This window comes from Python bivittatus, unplaced genomic scaffold (assembly GCF_059951505.1).
Source record: "Python bivittatus isolate LINGU-HERP-01145 unplaced genomic scaffold, Pbiv_v1 ctg000700_np1212, whole genome shotgun sequence".
In the NCBI taxonomy this organism is placed as follows: Eukaryota; Metazoa; Chordata; class Lepidosauria; order Squamata; family Pythonidae; genus Python; species Python bivittatus.
This window is the reverse complement of record NW_028277098.1, coordinates 87,875,771-87,896,390: the sequence shown is the minus strand read 5'-3', so window position 1 is coordinate 87,896,390 and position 20,620 is coordinate 87,875,771. Positions and strand designations below refer to the sequence as shown.

The window sequence follows — 20,620 nt, the reverse complement described above, 5'->3', positions numbered from 1 at the left end:
ACTTTGGATGAGAATCTGCCATCAGAATCAAAGAGAAAACTGTACGAGGTTTTAAAAATTAAGAAGGAAATAAAAAAGACAATCCCAGAGAGTAATGGGAATAATTCTTTTTAGTTGGATTTATGAAAGAGACTGCTTAAAGAATGGAAGAAATTTGTAATAAGAATTAACAACTATTACAGAAAAAGATTGTTCTACATTAAAAAATGGAATATAAAATCGGCTTATTTGACCAGGTTTAAAATGGGCATGTTGTTACTGTGAATGGTTCTTTTTGGATTTACTGTTATTTTGACTGGAAAAATGTGGTACACTAGATTTGCTTATTTGGTGCTTAAACTCTTTATTTTATAGCTATTTTCTGTATCCTAATCGTTTAGTATCTAAATGCTTAGTATCTAATTGTGTGTGTGTTTTGTTTTGTTTTTTGGTAGGAGCAATTAGCTCTTTTTGTTAGGTTAAATTTTAGTCTTTTTTTTTGGTATGAGGATGCTGGAATTACTTTATATTTGTGAATAGTTTAGAGTTGAGATATGGAATGTTTATGTGAATGGGATAGGTTGTTATTTGGGGTGGTTATCTTTGGAATGGTTGGCATTTCGAATGGGTTGTTGGAGTTTGTTGCTTTTTTGAAGGAGAAACTCTCTCTTTTTGTTACATTAAACTTTAGGTTTGGTTTGCTTATACTTTTTATGCCTGTTAAATGGGCTTTTGCTAATAGTTAAGAATCGAGGTGTAGAAAGTTGAGTTTTATATTTGTTAATTAGTTTTAATATTTTAGAGCTCAATTTGGACTTTTTGCTGACAATTGTCAGGTTCAGCCCAAGAAACTCAGCGAGACAATGCAGGAACAGTTCAGTTACTCTATTAGCTTGCACCTACTAGACAGACTTACTCTAACCCCCCAATGACAGCAACTAAACACTCTGAATTCCTTAGGGTGGTGCCAGTCTCATCCTCTTAGTTTTCACATGCTCAGGCTGCGGGCTGAGGAGATGCTTGAGTTTCCTCTCCCTATGACCTTGGACCTCCTCGCTCAAGTCTTCCATCACATCAACTGGATAAGGAGAAGATGTTACTTATGGGTTATGGGATGAAGAATTTTATATTTCTTAATTAAGAGGGATGAAGAAATTATGAAATTGTTTATTACTTGTTACGATGATGGTGGAGTTTTTTTGTATTCTTTCTTTTCTTTTTTCTTTTACTTTATGTTATCTTTTATTCTTTTTAAAATCTTAATACAATTATTGGAAAAAAATACAGTATACTCCACTGACGTGTGCCTGCATGGTCATAGAATGTATGAGCTGGTGACCTAGCTCAACTATTTGTTCAGTGTGCAGGACTCCGCTGAACCATCCCTAACAAGTGGCCATCAGCACCATTTGAAGCCTCCAGTGAGAAAGAATCCAGCTCTATCCTGGCAGGCTGTTCTAGTGCATTATATATGTAAGACCAGTAAGCATATAATGGCTTACATTAATATAGTGTATGAATGGTATTCCTCCTTCCATCCTCAGGAACAGTTGTGGGAGTTGTTCTCTATACAGGGCAGGAGTTGCGCAGTGTCATGAACACATCAAATCCACGGAGTAAGGTAAGGGAAGTGATTTCCTCATCTCTTTCATATGGCCCATTTTAGATGCCTGATCATATCTGTCACACATTTCACATGAGTCACTCAGGTGTGCATATAAAACATCTTAGATGAAAAATGTAATGTATGAGTTGGTGCTGCTCAGACAGTGGCTTCATGTCAACCAGTTCCCACAGGAGGATTATAGAAACTAGCTTCTTGGACATTCATATCAATATCAACTATGTGTCTGCACACAGAAAACAGTGTCAGGGAGAAGGGTTTAGCTTAGTTTATTTATTACAGTCAAAGGACAGCTTATCAAAGTAAAAAGAAAAAATTCGAGTACAGTATAGTATTACAAATATAAACTTTATAAAAAGTTACAACTAAAAACTCATTCCTGTTTCCCTCTAACATCTCTGTACTAAAGACTACCTCTGCTTTACTGCTGATAATCAAAGTCTTGTTATCTTTAAATGAGTCTGATGTACACAGGTAAAAAACATCAATGTAGTCAGAAATAATAGTGCACCACAAAAATAAAGAAGAATGGTAGCCCAGAATAACCATCATCATCATCAACAACAACTCACAGCTCACCTGATCTCCTGACCCCATGCTTGGAAGATCAGCCAGGATTTAAGGGCCTTCCAAAGGACCAGGAGGGTCAGGGCCAACCTAATCTCAGGGGGGAATGGTGTTCCAAGGGGCAGGCACAGTAACAGAAAAGGCACACTGGGTCCCACCAAATGACACTTCTTAATAGATGGAAGCCAGAGCACACACCTCCTGGCAAACCTGACGGGCCAAGTAGGGACAATTAGAGAAAGGCAGTTCCTGAAATATCCTGGCTCTGTTCCATGAAGGGCTTTATATGACCTGGGGAAAGTACCTCTTTGAAAGCCTGGAGAGTGGTATCAGTGATGCTGAAGCCTCTTTTCTATGATCCCCAAAGTTCTTGTGATCATCTCTCCTAAATTTAGCTGCAAACAACAGCAGCACTTTTCCCTATTCATTTTTTATGGGAAATGAAACAAAAATGAATATTATAATGCTCCAGTAGGTTTAACAGAAAACTTAGGGATAGACCTCAAGCCCATATTATCTGCCAAAGTCTCAGTTTTGCCCCCCATCCCAAGAGATGTCATCATATCATGGGCTCATCAACTATTTATTTAGCCCGTGAAGCAGTTTCTTGCCTCTGGTATAAACAATAATAATGAGCTAAGTGGATAATTCCGGTGTGCGACTAATGAAGATTATTTGGTCCCTGATCTTTAGCCATCTCAAATCCTGTCATGCTGCTTCACTGTGGTGGGAGTGTGTCCCTAGGAGGAATGAGCAAAGAATACCAGGAGTGTATGCTAAGAGTATAAATTCCTAGCAGGGTCATCCAAAATGTAAAGGTCATCCAAGCTGCCTAGCTAAAGCAATCAGGCACTTATATCAGGGAATAGCCCTCATCACCACTGTAACTGAGTCCATCCACTTTGCTGCTGGTCATTTTCTTATTATTATTCCTTCCACCTTTCCCCGCATTATAGATTTCTCAAGGGAGCTGGGTCTTCACATAAGTGTCCAAAATATGATAATTTGAAGGTCTATCTAAGTAGTCACTAAAAACTGACACTGACTTGATGGCATATAATCAATTGATCAATCAATCAATCAATCTATTTTAAATAGCTCTCACACTTAATTTAATATGGAGGATTGTCTTTTATTTTTGCTGTACGCACATACAATGTGGATTTTAAACTTGGTTAGAGACTGAACTCATACAGACAGGTGACTTTTATTCCTCCTTCCATATAGTTTATCCTACCTGTTACCTACTACACATCTGCTGGATTTTCACAACATGCTAGACTATGCTGAAATGGGTTTGGGTAGTTGTCAGCCCTGTAAGGTGGAACGGACTATGAAACAGACAATGCACACTTAAAGCTACTTTTATTAGAATAGTTATAGAATCTTGTGGGTCTGAATCTTTCCTCTGTTCTTCAAGGCCATCCTCTATACTCACTACAGTGGTTCAAGTGTATTGTGGGAAACCCAACCATTATCTAAGCATGAACCAAGCATGCTTATGTCTCTGTTATGATTTTGTTTGAGCATAGCTTGTGTTTGAGCAACTGTGTTTTCTTAACCTGGATTTAGGGGTTAACATATTGGAAATGCAGTGCTTGTTGAGGACAGGAATTAGAGAATCGTGATAATCTGGATCAATCTTACCTTGTATGATGCTGTCCCGACTAGAATCATAGTATGTAAAGTTTGAAGAAATCTTAGAGGTTCAACCCTCTAAGTCCCTTCCTATCCCCTATTGGAAGTCAATGCCTGCAGATCCCAACTGGCCTGTTTTTGAAATCAGAACCACATGGAATACACAAGACTGCAGAAAGATGTGCTATACCTTTTTAAAAAAAAATAATCTGGAGTAGTGTATGATATTTTAGTTTGACAGCTGCTCTGAGATTGCAATAATTGTTAATGCAAGCAGTCGTTTTCTTTCTTTTTTTAAGATTGGTCTCTTTGACTTGGAAGTCAACTGCCTCACCAAGATACTCTTTGGGGCCTTGGTGGTGGTCTCCCTTGTCATGGTCTCCCTTCAACACTTTGCTGGCCGCTGGTACCTTCAGATCATCAGATTTCTTCTTCTGTTCTCAAATATAATTCCTATCAGGTATAAATGTGTTTGTTGTTCTCCTTTAAGATAGTGCCATATTTTTGGTGATGTTCTTTTTCATTTGAGTCTTAGTCAAACATACCATAAATATGTTACCTAACCGGGTAGTGAAATGTTTGCAAGAAATGAACCAAGCTCAGAGAACCCCCAAGGACTCCACAGTTCAACCCTGAGCTACACATATTCACCTCTGTTGATACCATAAATAACTGATATCGTTCGCATCCTTATTGTAAGCCTACTTGTTTATTACATCACCACCCTTGTTGTTTTCAAATGAAAACTGCTTCCTTGAAGACTAAAACAAGCATGCTGGAAGTTCCTACATGATGTACTTGTTGATGGGTTCTGCTGTTTCAGACCATGGCCAAGTTTACATGAATGGGCGAGTTGAGACTCAGGCTTATCCACTTAGAGGATGAGAGTGGGCAGTGTCTGCCTTTCATTCTTCATTAGCAGCAAGCCAGATCCTGTGCTTTAAATAAATCACAGTTTCCCAAATCTGTGTGCCATAACAAGTGAACAGTATTTCCCTCATGTGCATGCAGAGTGGAGGGGGCAGCATTGCAAGAACTGACTCATTCATGTATATATTCATCTAAATAAACTATAGTTTGTTGCCTGAAAAAGGCCTAAAGGTAGAGTTGTGAATATTAAAAGAAGGAATGAGAAATTTGGGGCCCTCTGGATGTTACACAGCTAGCACTCCCCACATTCTTATCATGGCCTATGCTAACTAGCTCGGTTGAGTGGTATAGTTCATCAGCATTTGGAGTACATTGATTTCCCAGCTCCAGTTTGGGGAATTATCACTTTGAAAATATTCCTTATATTTAAGAAATTCACTTAGAACTTTTGGCTTGATGTATGTCATACATACAAGGAGTATTTTAAATGCAGGAAGTTTAAACATTAAACATAGAGAACAAATTACAGCTCTCTGTGTGGAGGACTCTAAATTAAAACTCCTTCCTACATTGAACTCTTTTTTTTTTTTTTAAACAGGGGTTGAATCCATGCATCACACTAAGCCATAATGTGCATAGCCATCCATTCCTAAGCATTCTGACACCAAATTACAAAAAAATGTCATGATACAAGCTCTGTCCTTTTATACTTGTGTGACAATGTGGCAGAGTTTGCATAGTGATATCAATAGATGTGTTGTCACTCACCTTCCCTTCTGCCTTCCTGTGGATGCCTACGATAATGTGGTTTATTTTGAACTTAGTACAATGTGTGAACCAGAGTACTATGGCTTATTCAGCAAACCATAGTTAAAACCTGCTAGGCATTATGTTTGAAAACAGCTAGAGATCTAGTTTATGGATCTCCCATATATCATGTAGCTTAACTATGAATTTTGCATTGGATTACCCCATAGTCCCTATTATATTGTTTGTTAGTAATGGCCAGAGTTCAAATGACTGCTTCAAGCCACATCTTACCTTGTAGCAATTTTTATTTGGTATGATCCCTGTACTGGGGCACAAACGTCATCTGGAAGAACTCTGCTCACACCTGTTCCACTCTGTGGCTTTAGAAAAGTGAGAATGTGTTCCTGTAGAACCCGTATGGAAAGCAGCAGGTGGTTCATCCCTCATCTATTTTTTATCCCTGTGTCATCCAATGAGAGTTGCAATCCCACTCATCTAGATGGAACCAAGTTGGGGTAGGCTGCAGGGGACCAAACCTCTTCAAATATTGCTTCACACCACTATTTAAGGCATGTTTTTGAATAAATTCCTAATAACCTACTGTTGCTCCCCCCCACCATCCTCTCTTCCTTTCATGTAGTTTACGGGTGAATCTTGATATGGGAAAAATTGTCTACAGCTGGATGATCCGGAGGGATTCTAAAATTCCTGGCACAGTAGTCCGATCTAGCACAATCCCAGAGCAGCTAGGAAGAATATCCTATTTGCTTACTGATAAGACAGGTATTTTCATATATAGTTTTTTGCAAGACATAGAATCTGCTGCAATTTTTTGTTGTTGTTGTATTGGTAAAGATCATTGTTAAATCTTGGTGCATTTTTATGAATGTACGAAGTGGATAAGAGATACGTGACAAGTACAGAGTCACTTCCTTGTGAGATGGGTGGTGTCTAAATTCGAAATATAAATAAATAAAATAATATTTTCTGGCCCAAAGCCCACCTTTCACCCTTGAATGGTATGCTGGGCACTGCACTTTAAAAAGTAGTGGCTGGATGAAGGAGAAAAAGTAAATTTAATTCCATTTATATTTAATTAACATTTTAAAAATTGTTCATGTGATTACTTTCCTCCAGCGTATTTAATACTTTTCTGTCTTTTTTATTTTAAAACTTACAATCCTGTAACAGTATTGTGACATCTCTGGGGGTGGTTTTCATGGCCACATGTGGTCTTCAGGTTAATGCAGCCCTGGGGTTAGAGACTTGGAAATGGTTCTTGGCATTTGATTTGCTCTTTTCTGAGCCATGATATGTAATTTTATTCCTTTCCTAGGGACTCTAACACAGAATGAGATGGTTTTCAAACGTGTCCATCTTGGAACAATGGCTTATGGATTTGACTCCATAGATGAAGTTCAGAGCCATATTTTTAGCATATATACACAGGTAAGATCAACAAAATTATGAGAATATATCAGAGATAAGGAATGGTTGGATTCATAGATGTTCCTGAACCATAGTTCCAGCTTCAGGAAGTGATGCATACATCACTTTGAGCTCCTGTATGAAAGATGGAATATAAATCCATCCAAGCTAGAGGACCATGGGTCTCCCACTCCTGGAATATACTGTCTAACTAAACTCTGAAGAACCAACTTTTCGTTAAACACAGCATTCAGTGCTACATGGCACACTGTTTTGAAATTGACTAAAATTTCCTTATTTGTAATATTCCTGACATTTTTCCCCATTCTACTTTCTTCAGTTTTCATTTCCACAGGAAAAACTGTTGAGGAGGGGAAAATATCGGAATGATTGCACGTCTTATAATGGGGTTTTGGTTTGGTTTGGTTTTGTGCCTTTGAGTCATTGTTGACTCCTGGCGACTGCCTGGACACGTCCCTGCAGTTTTCTTGGCAAGGTTTTTCGGAAGTGGTTTGCCATGGCCTGCTTCCTCGGGCTGAGAGAGAGAGACTGGCCCAAGGTCATGCAGCTGGCTTTGTGCCTCACAGTCTCCCTGTTTCTAGTCTGATGCCTTGACCAAAGTGGCTCTTCAACAGTTAGGCAAGTTTCCTCCCTGCTTCATGTATCCTTGTAATAACAAAAATTAGGCACTAGAGAAATAATGGAATTTACCCAGGTCTTTAGCTGAATGTCTGAAAAACCATCATGTTCTTCATTCCCTGCTCCAAGAAAGATAGAACCAGGAGATTTTTCTTTGCTGGCTAGAAACATTTTAGCTCATGTTTCTAGATGGATGTAGAAGAGGGGAAGGAAATAACACTAGCTTAACACTGGTTTCCACAAATCAGAGTAATATGAGAAGTACACTTGGGGGACAGGCAAAGCTTGTACTTTTTAATGTGGAGATTCTGAAGCTCTTCACATTTTATAAGAAATTTGCTTCAAGGGGGGAGCAGGATCATATCTTGCCCTCTTCCTCCCAGAACTTGCCTTCAGCATAGCCCAGAGGTTGGCAGTGCAGCATCTGCAGGAATACCAGGAAACGTCTTCAGAAACCTCAAACTTGAACTAACAAAAATAGATGTCCAACATCTTACAAAATTTGGTAACCGTACGAGATTTCAGCCACTGGGGGGTTACCCATGCAATCCCCTGAAATGGTTGCTGACCTCAGTATAACCTGCCAATGAGTGTGTGTGTAAATGGTATTTATCCAGGCTCTATATACACAATCAGGGACCCTTAAATAGGCTGCCTCCTTGGTAATTTGTCCCCATCACAAATTAACTGGAAGCAGGAAAAGTGAATCTGCAGATCACTGTTCTATTTCCTGGCTCCAACCTGTACCCAAACTCAACTTTAATTAATATAGTTTCATTTAATAAGATGAAAGAAGCAGCTAACTGTGGTAAGGGAATTTTTCAATGAGTGCAAGCTTAAATGTAATTGAAAGGTTAGAGTCTCTGGTAATTGGAAGCATTTGCTGACCATGATTCATTTAAACTGTAGTTCTGATTCATTGCTCTAATTATTGGTACCATGCTATGCCCTTTGACCTGGAAGTGAAACTTTTGTCCTCTTGACATAAGAGGTTAACAGAACAGGAAACTCAATGGTTATATATTCCCCTGTGACCAGCATAATTTAGTAATTGTGAAATTACCTGGAAGGTTTGATGCAGATTCTGAAAATAGTAATAAAAATTAAACAATCAACTTTCTACCTCCATAACTGCCCATCTGTTTCTTCTTTTCTGTTTATGAATATCATATCCTATACATTTCATTAAGCATCTTTTGCTGAGTTTTTCCCCTTAAATTTATGTTTTGATGGGGCTAAATGTTACCAACCAAAACTAATATGTCCTTTCCTAATCAACAAAGAACACTCCTGTACAGTTGCCCTGGTTTCTTTCTTGGTCTAAACTAAGGCATGCAACAGATAGATTGGGAACATGTCTTGGCGATGTACACTGATAAAAGCTGATGCTCTGTTCTGTAAAATTAGGGACAAGGAAAAGCTTTTCCCCCACCTCTAAATTTAAATTGCTGAAATTAATTGGACATGACAATGACCTTAATTCTGCTATTGATAACAAATTCCCAACTTACTGTAAGTATGTACTTGGGGGTACTTGGTTGATCTAGGTTTCTATGAATTACAGGGTCTGTTCCTTAGAATGTTCTTTAGCTGAGAGAAACTTTTGATGAGAGCTCCCACCGTATCTCATTTTTCCGTACCACGTAACAGTAATTTCACAAGGAGTTGTTTGGGAGAAATATTGTTTTTATTTTCTACCTCTCCTGGAGATTTCTTCACTGCAGTGCTATAATATCGCCAACTCTTTTGCTTCCTGCATTATAATATTATCCCACAGGGAGGATCTTTGGTATTGGAGTGGACAATTTACCCTCATCAGAAATTCCCCATGTAAGAAACTAGATCATAGACAGCAAGATTACTTATGGATCCCTAACTGTCCTGTCTCACCCACGGATTTCTATCAGATCATTTCTGATCCAGTCACCAAATTCACAAGCCCTTTCCCCAGTTCCACATTTTCAGTGGAATCGGAAGTTGTTTGCCATTCCAGGATAGATAAACGTTATACAAATCCTGACCCAGATATTTGCCTTCTCAGTCCTGGGACTCCCTGTATGAAGACAATAGAAACTAATGTGTTTTGGACATTGGACCTTTTGCCCATACCTAGTCTTTCCTTTACCAGTTATGGCTGCTATTGCTACTCTGTATGATCTTCAGATTACTTAAGGCAAGTGAGGGCACGTTTTCTACCTGAGTTGGTAATTATCTTTTTTCAGTGGAAAGCAGCATCCAAGATGGATTAATGTGTTCCCTCCTCCACCTTCTCCCTTCTGTACCAATTGAAAATGATGCAGTTACCAGAGACCTCAGTCCTGGCTGATTCCCTGCAACACTTTGGATTTAATTTGGAGGAGGTGCTTCAGAACACACATTGATGCAGCACTTGATGATGACTCATTAAAGCAATCATGTCTGTTTCCAGGATTGTGTAGCTGCGGCAGAAACCTCCCCACAACCCAAGTATGACCACTGACTGTTAGAGAGTATTTTGGAAGCTGCCTCTTATGCTTCTGCTCACCATAATGTTCTGCTTCCGTCATGTCTTCACCTAAGAATGGTGGGTTGGGAACTTCCAAGGCATTACTTCTTCAGGACCCAATCCCTACAAGATATACACCACCCTTGGTTGCCTTCAGTAATCTGGAGACAGGCACTGACAAGGAGCTATACTGTGTCTGGGCTTCCAGCTGCCTTCCATCATCACCAATGAAGATCTCAGTTTGTCTGGTAGTACATCTGTAGATACTTTCCTGTATAGATAGATCCCAAGATGGATTGACCTTATCAAAGAGAATACTAGTTTAACTTAGATTCCTACTTTACTGTATTGCATAGAGGATCCACTTAGTCAGAATTATACAGACTTATGATGTATTGATTTTTTAGCCATGTAGACCTTCCATGACAGCATCACTTCATTCCTTACATGATGCTAATCAGCATCACTTCCTTACAAGAAGGAAGTGGCTCGTGTCTTTTTGGCCAAGCCCTCCAGCATGGTTAAACAATAATAAATTAATACAAAGAAAAGACTGCGACTGCAGCAGTGACATTTTGAAAGTATACCTGGCTTAGATCCTGAATCGGGAAGCCAAGGCCAAAACTGAGGCTCTCACTTTTGAAGAGGAGAGATTCTTCAGTGAGAAAATAAGTAATACACTGGGCAGAGTTCAAAAGTTTAAGCCTTTGGCCAAGAGAACGCATCACAAATTCTGGAAGACACTCCACTGAATCCAGGGCCCAGTGCTTTTCTCTGAAGTGATAAACTTTCTACTGCCCTGAGTTCTGAGGTGATCTTCCCATATGTTTTTGGACAAATGTCCAGGGTTGAAGAAACCCATCTTGTGGCTATCCCCAACACCTGTTCTAGCAAGACCATGATGATACCCAGTTTGAAACCATCTTAGCTTCTATTTCCTAAACTAGTTGTCCATCACTGCAGATGTAAAGATACTCCCTATAGTGAATATCATAACCAGATTCCCTCTAGAATGCCCATGATTTGTGTTTCCCTACTGTTGACTCCTATCTATAGATTTAATTGATTATGTGCCATCAAGTCATTTTTGACTCCTAGTGACCACATAGATGGATTTTCTCCATGACGATCTATCCCTATCCTGGTCTTCCAACAATGCTGGGATACAGTCACCACTGTAACTGAGTCCATCCACCTTGCTGTTGGTCATCCTCTTCTTCTCTTTCCTTCCACCTTTCCCAGCATTACAGCCTTCTCCAGAGAGCTGGATCTTGGCATAATGTGTCTAAAGTAGGTTAATTTGAGTCTGGTCATTTTGAGTGAGAACTCTGGGATGCATATTTTTATACTGCAGTTATGCTGTACCATCAGTAGTATTTTCACTTCCATTTAGGCTCTAACCTTCCCTGGACCATAAATATTACAGATTAGATTTTAGTCGAGAAGAAATGCTGCATTTGCCATGGCCATGTTGCTTTCTTTGGTTTCATAAACTTTCTCTTCTGGAGATAAAGCAATTCACAGAGGCCACAATGAAGGAGGACAGGTTACTTATTTGTAATTTTGATTCTTGAAGCTGACATCTGAGAATTCACAGAATCTCCCCACCTCTCAATTCAGGTGAGAGCAGTGCTGAGGGAGAGAGAATGTTCTTGCTGAAAGATTCTTCCAGATGCAGAATATTCTGAGCGGGCATTTGTCTCTTGAACATTTAATTTTAAAAGTGAATGCTGCTATGAAGTTAAACCTTCACTGAATAATGAATTTATTCCATGTGCTGAGAAGTGGCCCACCATGCACAGTTGTTAAAATGACTGCAATCATATTTCTAAGTCTGCTTTAAAAAAAACATTACTGGTGTAGACTGTGTTCCTCTCCTTAGAATATTAAACATTTTGCCTAAAAGTTAGACTGCAAAATTAAAAAACAAAGCAAAACTGTGCATATTTAAATCTTACTGGCTTCAGTGGGAACATGTATGCCACCAACACATGTAAGTGGTCCTAATTTTGTAACTGCTTACTTTTAAATGGTTTGTGCCATAAATTCATTTCTCCCATAAGAACATGCACATCTTGAGAAAATCTAATGCTGGAAATTCCAGTGGCCTTCATGGGCTAAGCAAATAAGTCAGTTCTTTCAGTGAATTCTGTGTTACTTTTTCTATCCTACAATCTGTTTTTATCATCAGATTTGATCTTCGGAATGGCCAGACTTGTAGGAAGGATATTAATTGCAGGATATTAATTGCAATTAATCCATTTTTCCCGTCTCTTCCTCGCAGTCCCAGGAACCACCTGCTTTAAAAGCACCCAGCCTGGCTACCAAAGTACGAAAAACTCTGAGCAGTCGTGTCCATGAGGCAGTGAAAGCAGTCGCGCTCTGCCACAATGTGACTCCCGTCTATGAATCAAATGGTGTGACAGATCAGGCCGAAGCTGAGAAGCATTATGAAGATTCTTGCAGGGTATACCAAGCTGCTAGTCCTGATGAGGTAAAATAGTCCTCAAAAGAATGTTACTGACTTTTTATTACTTCTTAATATGCCCCCTTTCCCCCCCCCAATACAGTTAATGGTATTCTGAGGGATAACATATGCACAGCTGTTAAATTTCATATGACATTAGTGCTGAGAATTTATCCATGGCAATGTAATTAGTTTATCTAAATAAGATTTCTCAAAAACCTACAAACAAATTTTGTATTAAAAGTTAAATCTTTCATGATAAAAGTTTGACTGAGAATATAATTTCTTTAAAGATATTGGCAATATAAGCCTTCCCATTGTCTTCACCCCCTAAACAGCTGGCTACCTTCTTTTAAAAAAAAAAAAAAATGGGTTGCTTGCCTGAATTTTGATGTCGCTAAGCCATTCCCTGTAGGAAACTCGTGAAATGGGCTTTTAAAATCTACCTTTGAAACTCTATAGTAATAAAATATTGTTAAGGCGGGAGGGCCAGCTTATGTTGAAATTGGAACAACACCTTGAAGGTCCCTCTCCCCACCCCCCCTTTTTTGAACAGCAAGGATAATTTCTACCAGTTGGCACAGCATTGATTTCCTGAAACACAAAGCAGGGTTTCCTACATTTGTTTCCGGCGTGCATTCCTGGGCTAAGACTCCTGAAAACATCTTTATAGGAAGATCAGTTACAGCCTCTAGGGCTCCGTGATCCTGCCAGAGTGAGGCCTTACAGTAACCGAGGGGAAATGTAAGAGGTAGAATCTGATCAGATAGCTTGCCCAGGAGAAGACGTGACCAGCTGGCCTTTAACCCTGATAACACCTCACTGCTTCCCTGGATGTGTAAAAATGTGTCGATCAACTACGTTACGAGCAGCTGTTTGCGGGGATCCTGCCATCCAAATGAGACTTTGAAGTATGGGCAACAAGAAAGAAGGGTTGTGTTTATATCTCTTTAGGTCTGAAGCAGCATTAATCAATAGCCTTGTTTGCCAATAAATTCACATGAGTTCATGAGCAAGATGGAGCGTTGAAGAGCTAGGAAGTTACAGGAAGGCTTGCCAATCATTGGTGGGCTAGAGCAGGGTTCCTCAACCTTGGCCACTTGAAGATGTGTGGACTTCAACTCCCAGAATTCCCCAGACCGCATCTTCAAGCGGTCAAAGTTGAGGAACACTGGGCTAGAGCAAGATTACTATCTTATGTACTGGTGTAGGCTTTCAACAGTGAAGCCGTGATGAGCTTCCGGGATGAATGGCCGTGGTCTAGTTTTCCTCTGTTCTGATGTTTCACCAGAAGCTGTGGCTGGCATCTTCAGAGGCAGAGTGAGTTACTTTGTGGTGTACCTCTTGGCGTGCCTCTGAAGATGCCAGCCACAGCTTCTGGCGAAACATCAGAACAGAGGAAAACTAGACCACAGCCATTCATCCTGAAAGCAGATCACGGCTTCACTGCTGTCTTACGCTCTTTGCCTATGTGGTAGTCCACGATTTGCTCTGATGAAGGATTGTTGGAGATCTTTTATGTTTTTAAGAAAACTTGTTTACAAGTGCACAGATTTCAGAGAGGCGTTTTTTGGTTTAACACAGCAGTCGTTTACAGAAACCAATGTCAGATTGTTGATTGGCTGTCTTCCCCATTCCTAAAAGCCGTGTGCCTTTTCCTTTTATTAAATCTATTACTAAACCTCTAGCTAAGAATAGCATTTTAACAACACTTCACTTAATGCTTGGAATAACATAAGTGCATATAACACAATCACATTAAACCTCACACCAGCCCTGCAAAGTAGGCCTGTCCTCTTATTTCAGTTTGGGGGCAAAGGCTGAGAGAGATTAGTCTACCCAAACTAATCTGACCTCAAGGACTGGATTTTTGGCTTACCATTTTTTCTTGTAATTTGTAACCACTAGTTCCATGTGATAGAAACAGAGTTCCTGCACGAAAGCCCTTTTTTTGAGAAGCTTACTCAGCACCACCCATCCATGACGACTGTCACATACTTACAGCAAACTCATTTATTGAACATAGTTAGGTAGCCAAAACAATACCACTGACACAAAAGATAGATACTGTTACGCTCAGGGAAATTCTTAAATGTGCCCAAGCTCTTAAAAGGTGAGACATTCCCCCACCCCCAGATCAGCCCGATGAGAATTGTGTTCTCGGTAGTGGAAAAATGCTGACTAAGGAGGGTGAGGGGAGAAAAAGGGGAGTAGAATGCAGCGAGCTGGGAATGCAAGTCTTGTAAGAAGACATTCCTGAGAAAGAAGTGATCACGCTGCATTTTTTGTTGCAGCTCCTATGCGCAATTTACAAATGTCAAATGACGTCACTAAAGCTCAAGAAGCAAGAAAAGCTTGCTGTATGGGAAGCTAATAATGGCCGGAGCCTGGGATCTTTCGCTTGTTGGGAGTGTATCCTGTAATTAAGTTTCTATTGCATATTTTATTACTGGAGAAAATGTTTGGGGAAAGAGATGCAGAGCAAAGGTTTGGGCATGTTATTTTCAGAGTAATTCCTTGGATCTTAGAGCGAAAGATAAGCTGATCCCTATACTCAATGCACTGTTTTCTAGAGCATCCTATCCTAGGAACGTGGTTGAGTAACCAAGCCATTGCTTGAAATGGAGGCAGGGAATTTTCTTTTTCCTTTTCCTTTCTTCATTGTGGAAAAAAGAAATGAAAAAAAAAAGTTTGGCAACAAAAAACAAATGTTGGTACTTAAAAAAACATGTGTTAAGAACTTTTTACAATTTACTCAGAAGAAAAGTATCTAACCTTCAAGGGATTATATGAAACTACCAGAAAGCATTGGGACAAAAGCGAACTTACTGTTATTCTATTTATAACCTTTCAGGGTGCTGAAGTTGCTCAGTCATTTACTTCTGAGATTCTACAGCAGTGTGTCTCAATCTTGGCAACTTTAAGATGGGTGGACTTCATGGCTGGCTGGGGAATCCTGGGAGTTGAAGTCCACCCATCTTAAAGTTGCCAAGGTTGAGAAACACTGTTGTAGAGGGTTGGGATGAAAGGAAAGCAGGACTGGGAATCTTGGCATCATTGACAGTGTGGTCTCTCAATTGCTCTCAGGCTCCAGCCATAATCATACAGACCAGGCCTGCTAGTCCCAGGTGTTACCACTCTAGAAAAGCGCTTCTAGCCAGGAGGGGAAATGGTACAGTTAACAATTGAGTCACTTTGTTCTTCGCTTTGCCTGTTTCCCTTCCCCCTCCTTTTCCATTCGCTTGACCTCTGAACCCACTAGCTCAGCAGTCTATCTGACCTGTGACTTCTCTTGTGCTTAGGTGGCCTTGGTGCAATGGACAGAAAGTGTTGGCTTGACACTGGTGGGAAGGGATCAAGCTTCTGTGCAGCTGAGGACCCCTGGTGGCCACATTCTAAACTACACCATCCTCCAGATTTTCCCTTTCACCTACGAAAGTAAACGAATGGGAATTATTGTTCGGGTAAGATGGAGAAGCACGTGGGGGAAAACGTTCTCTGTAAATTGGGGTGAGATCTCAGGGTTTTAGGAACCAATTTGTTGTTATTATTTCTTTTTTTATTTATTATTGAGAAGAAAGAAAAGAACACTTAGAAGGTACTTTAACAAAAAAGGGAAGGAAATACAACAAAGAAAAAATACATGTTAATATGTCATTATAAGAGTAAACAATTATGTTTTATTGTGAACTGTCCAGAGTCACTCCTTCGTGAGATGGGCTGTGTATAAATCCAATATATAAATAAATAAATAAAAGTACAATTCTATATATACTTACCTAATGCAGATATTATTTGCATTAGGTAAGTGTGTGTGTGTGTGTATACATATATATATACATACACACACACACACACACACACATATGAAATAAATGTAAACGTATATATAAATATAAATGTATTAGAAATAAATAGGTACCTGAATAATATTATCATTATTTCTTTATTAGGACATTTTATAAAGCAGAGCCTGATGCAAAACAAGTAATTATCTGTAAATAATTCTCATCTCTTCTTTTGCTATTTCCCTTTTCTTCTTGTCTCCAAGAATAGTTGTATATAAAATACTTCATTCAGCTCTATTCCATGCATACATTGAAGCAGAATATATTGCATAAAAGGCTATGCAATAAGAAATGTGTTAGTCTGTAAGGTGCCGAAATTCTCTTCATTGTTTTTGTTGCGAGATATTAAGTGCCTTTCCTCACTCATTTTTTACACTATCATTGGAACAGTCTGGAAGCCCATTTTGCCTTCTGTCCCCGTAGTATTGCATACATATTGTCCCTAGGTCATGAATCATGGAGAATTATCCCACAGTTTTCTTGTAATGGACAGTAAGAGTGACCTTCAGAAACAGGAGGAACAGCCACAACAGTCAGACAGAAGTGGGTTACTTGACCACTCGTTCAGTAACCGTTCAGTTACGATGAACCAGTGGGACTTATGACCAGTCCTCAAAGTTCTGGCCATCACAGTGTCCCTGCAGTCATGTGATTGGGATCTGGGCACTCGGGTGCCCAGCTCACGATTATGACATTACAGTAAGCCGTGATCACATGATCATGATTTCAAATGTTCCCTGCTGACTTTCCACAAGCAAAGTCAATGGGGAAGCTGGCAGGAAGTCAGAGATCACTCCCATTCCCACCGCCTTTTCGCCCATCCAAACTGTGTAGTGCCCACAACACCCCCTGTGGCATCCGCACACCCACCCATGTATAGAGCCTACCTGCAGCACTCCCCACACCCGCATGGCACCTGTGCACCCGCTGGCATGTAGCACCTACCCGTAGCACCCCCCATGGAAGCCACACACCCACTGGGAGTGTGTAGCACCTGCCCGCAGCACCTGGACACTCAACTACCAGCCTGCTTGCCTGGGACTATCTTCTCTTCCTGCTTAATGACCCACAGTTCCGGGGTTACAATGGCAACTAGGACTGCCAGGATTGCTGTTGCTAAGTGATGCAGTCATGTGACATCACACTTTACAACCAGTTCGCTTAGCAACAGCAGTTCTGGTCCCAATTGCCATTGTAACCCAAGACTACCTGTATTACCTTAACAAGGAATGATTATGAAGATTCTTAGCACAGTGGTTCCTAACCTTTGATCTGGGGACCACTGGTGGTCCACAAGGGTCCTGCATGCGGCAGGCACACATTACCCCTCTGGAGGAGGGATTATGATGGTGGTGGTGGTGGTGGTGAAAACATGCAAAATGTTGGCATTCTTGTGAGATTTGGTGAGCTCATGATATTTTAGTGATTTTTATTGTTTTAAACTTAGAGTTAATGTATGTGCATGTTTGTTACATGTGCCCTGATACCTAGAGACATCCCATTGCTAATGCCTGACTTATATGGTGCTCTTCAAAAACTGTTGATGGAATTGTGGTCTGCATAAAGGGAATGGCTGGGAATGATTGCTATAACATTCCTCTGGAATCTTAATATTAAAATGTTTTGGGCAGAATGGAGCTTATAGTCATTCCATACCCCCCCCCCCAAATACCTGTTTTTGCAAGCTGCTTTCATTTCCTCAGTTTAATACTGCTGTTCTTGTTAATCAATTAGAAATCATGAAGTTTCCTCCAAAGGTACTGCAAATTTTCTAAGAGATCTATTGGAAGAACCTGATCTACCTTCTAACGCCATCCTCTTGAATTTGATCAGAATTCTCTCCAAGTAAATCAGTTTCACTGGATCTTCCAGCAGTGGGGAAAATGTCCACTGAAATTTTCTCTGCCAAATTTTCTCTACCAGGCTTGTAGAAAAGGTTCAGAGAGGCTCATTTAGTTGGTGATGTTTCAGAATCTTCATGTTTCCTACACTTCTAATTCCTATTACCCAAGTCATGACTATAGCATAGTGATGCATACATTGGGACATTGTTTATCTTTCTTTAAGAGGATGAAAATACAGAAAGATGGAATTTTGATGTGTACAACATGGAGAAATAGGAAGAGAAAGGATGTGCAAGACTCACATCCAAAATCACTGTTAATAGCAAGATGTTTGATCATGTTTGTTTGGCTTGTAAACTTTGTGGCCGGGTTAAAAAAGGCTAAATACCTTTATAGATTCTCTAGCTGCCTTTGTAGATTTGCTTGCAGTCTCCATATCACTGAGTTTTGTAGTGTCTGCTTTTTAAGAGGTGAATGTTAAAGATTTGTTGCTTTCATAGTATCTGGTCCCAGGGATCCTGCTATAGCCAACAAACCAGACAAATAAGGTGGTTGGTGTCTCTTATTGGTAGGGAGGCAGCTGTTTGTTCAACCACAAAACTTTCCAGTCTCTCTTCTTCTGAGCAGTTGGAATGGAGAATGGGTTTTTTTTGCAACCCAGAAACTGCTATTGTCATGTGTCAAGTGGGAGTTGGGGGAGGAGGGAAAGGCCTTTGAACCTTGGCCCAAAATCAGACTATGGTGGAAAAAGATGTGGTTGAGAAACAATACAACTGGCAAATCTTTCTGCAGATTTATACTTGTAATCGTGCCATATCATGGGAATGTGCTAACCTCCTACTGAACTTGGTGAGAGGAAATGACTAATGCAAGGAGATAGTTGATATGATATTTATATTGGACGAAAGATCTAAACTCTCTTAAAACTAGTTCTGCACTGCAGGAAGTGGACTCTCTTGTTAGTTTCCTACCAAAAAGTTATTAAAACATATCTTAACAGTTTAAAACACGTAATGCACAAACATTGATCTTAATTTATGTTGGAGATATTTTATTTTAAGGAGTTTTTTTTCCTGGCATCCTTGGGTTTGAAATTGGAAGTTTGCATTGACACATGACTCCTTTGTCATACATCCTGTTGTCAAAGATGACAATAATGTGCCACATGTAAAAGCCATTGGTATAAATAAGGCTGCTGTGTTCCATCTTTGTGTTGGTTTGCAGCCTCAAGATATTACAGTGCTAAAGAAGCTTGTTGATCAAGTTCAGACTGCATATGAACATTAAAAAAAAATGTCCAGAGTTGGGGAAATGAAATTCATGAAATTCAAAAAACCTTAGTAGATTGATTTGTGAGTAAAAATGCATCAACTTGGCTTCTTTCCTGTTTGCCCCAGATTTTGAGTAAAAACACTGTCAAGGCTTGGCTTTGTGTTGAATACTGGGAAACTAAAATATAATCTTACGTAGAGTTGCCTAAACAGTATAATGTAGGCTGTAGAATACTGTACAGTTAAATAGTATCAGGGAGAAGGAAGCCTAGGGAGAAGGTGACAGATCACATGGAGAGAACTTGCAGGACTTATCCAGCCCATGGTCTTTGATCCATAATCTGGTACAGGTAGTCCTCATTTAATGACCACAATAGGGACTGGAAAATTGGTCATTAAGCAGGGCAGTTGTTAAGTGAGTCACCATGTGACTGGAGCCGATTTTACAACCATTTTTATGATGGTCATTAAGCAAATCACCATGGTCATTAAGCAAATCATGTCATGTTTAGCTGGAATTTGCTTAACGACCACATGATTCACTTAATGACTGCGGTGATTCATTTAACAACCATTGTAAAAAGTTTGCAAATAGTGGTCATGTGACTGTGGGAGTTGGGGCGACAGTTTGCAATGGTCATAAGTGCAAGTACAGGTTGTAAAGCACTTTTCCAAGTCTGTCGTAACTTCAAACTGTCATTAAATGAACAGTCGTGAAGCGACTACCTGTACAGAGTATCAGATCAACTGGCCTACCAAAATGAAGCTCTCAACAGCTGTCATAATTGTAATCCTGCTTATCATAGAAAAGTCAGTGTCAAGCAGGAAGAGGGAGGGAAGTCTCTTTACCCTTTCTTCATCTGAGGAAGGAAATCATTCTAGTTCCTTAATGAACCTACTCTACAATGCCTATTGAGGGGAAAAGTCTTGTATTTGCTCTCACTGTTAAACACATGATGTTGAGAGGTCAGCCATTCCCATCTGTATAGAAGGCATTTCTGCAAGCCCAAGTCTCAATGCCAGATGTAATTTCCCTTCTGTTACTTTCCAACAGAGAAAGGGAACCTGGGGTCTGCATCTACCACTTGGGGGGAATAAGAGGGCTCCAGTGGGCAGGGCAATAATACAAAGTAGATGGGGTCCTATCACACATTTGGGCATGACCAGGATTTTCTCTCCCCCACCCCCTTGGTTTTGGCAGGAGGAGATT

At 39.9% G+C, this 20,620-nt stretch overlaps 1 protein-coding gene across 1 annotated transcript in view; it reads left to right on the top strand.

The window, feature by feature from the left end:
* Positions 1-20,620, top strand: part of ATP9A (ATPase phospholipid transporting 9A) — a 96,459-nt gene that overhangs the window by 43,066 nt on the left and 32,773 nt on the right. Inside the window, exons 10-15 of the mRNA XM_007423740.4 lie at positions 1,524-1,600; positions 4,108-4,268; positions 6,069-6,211; positions 6,765-6,877; positions 12,265-12,474; positions 15,750-15,911. Of these exons, the coding sequence (XP_007423802.1) occupies positions 1,524-1,600; positions 4,108-4,268; positions 6,069-6,211; positions 6,765-6,877; positions 12,265-12,474; positions 15,750-15,911 (866 nt within the window). The remainder of the gene's footprint in view (positions 1-1,523; positions 1,601-4,107; positions 4,269-6,068; positions 6,212-6,764; positions 6,878-12,264; positions 12,475-15,749; positions 15,912-20,620) is intronic.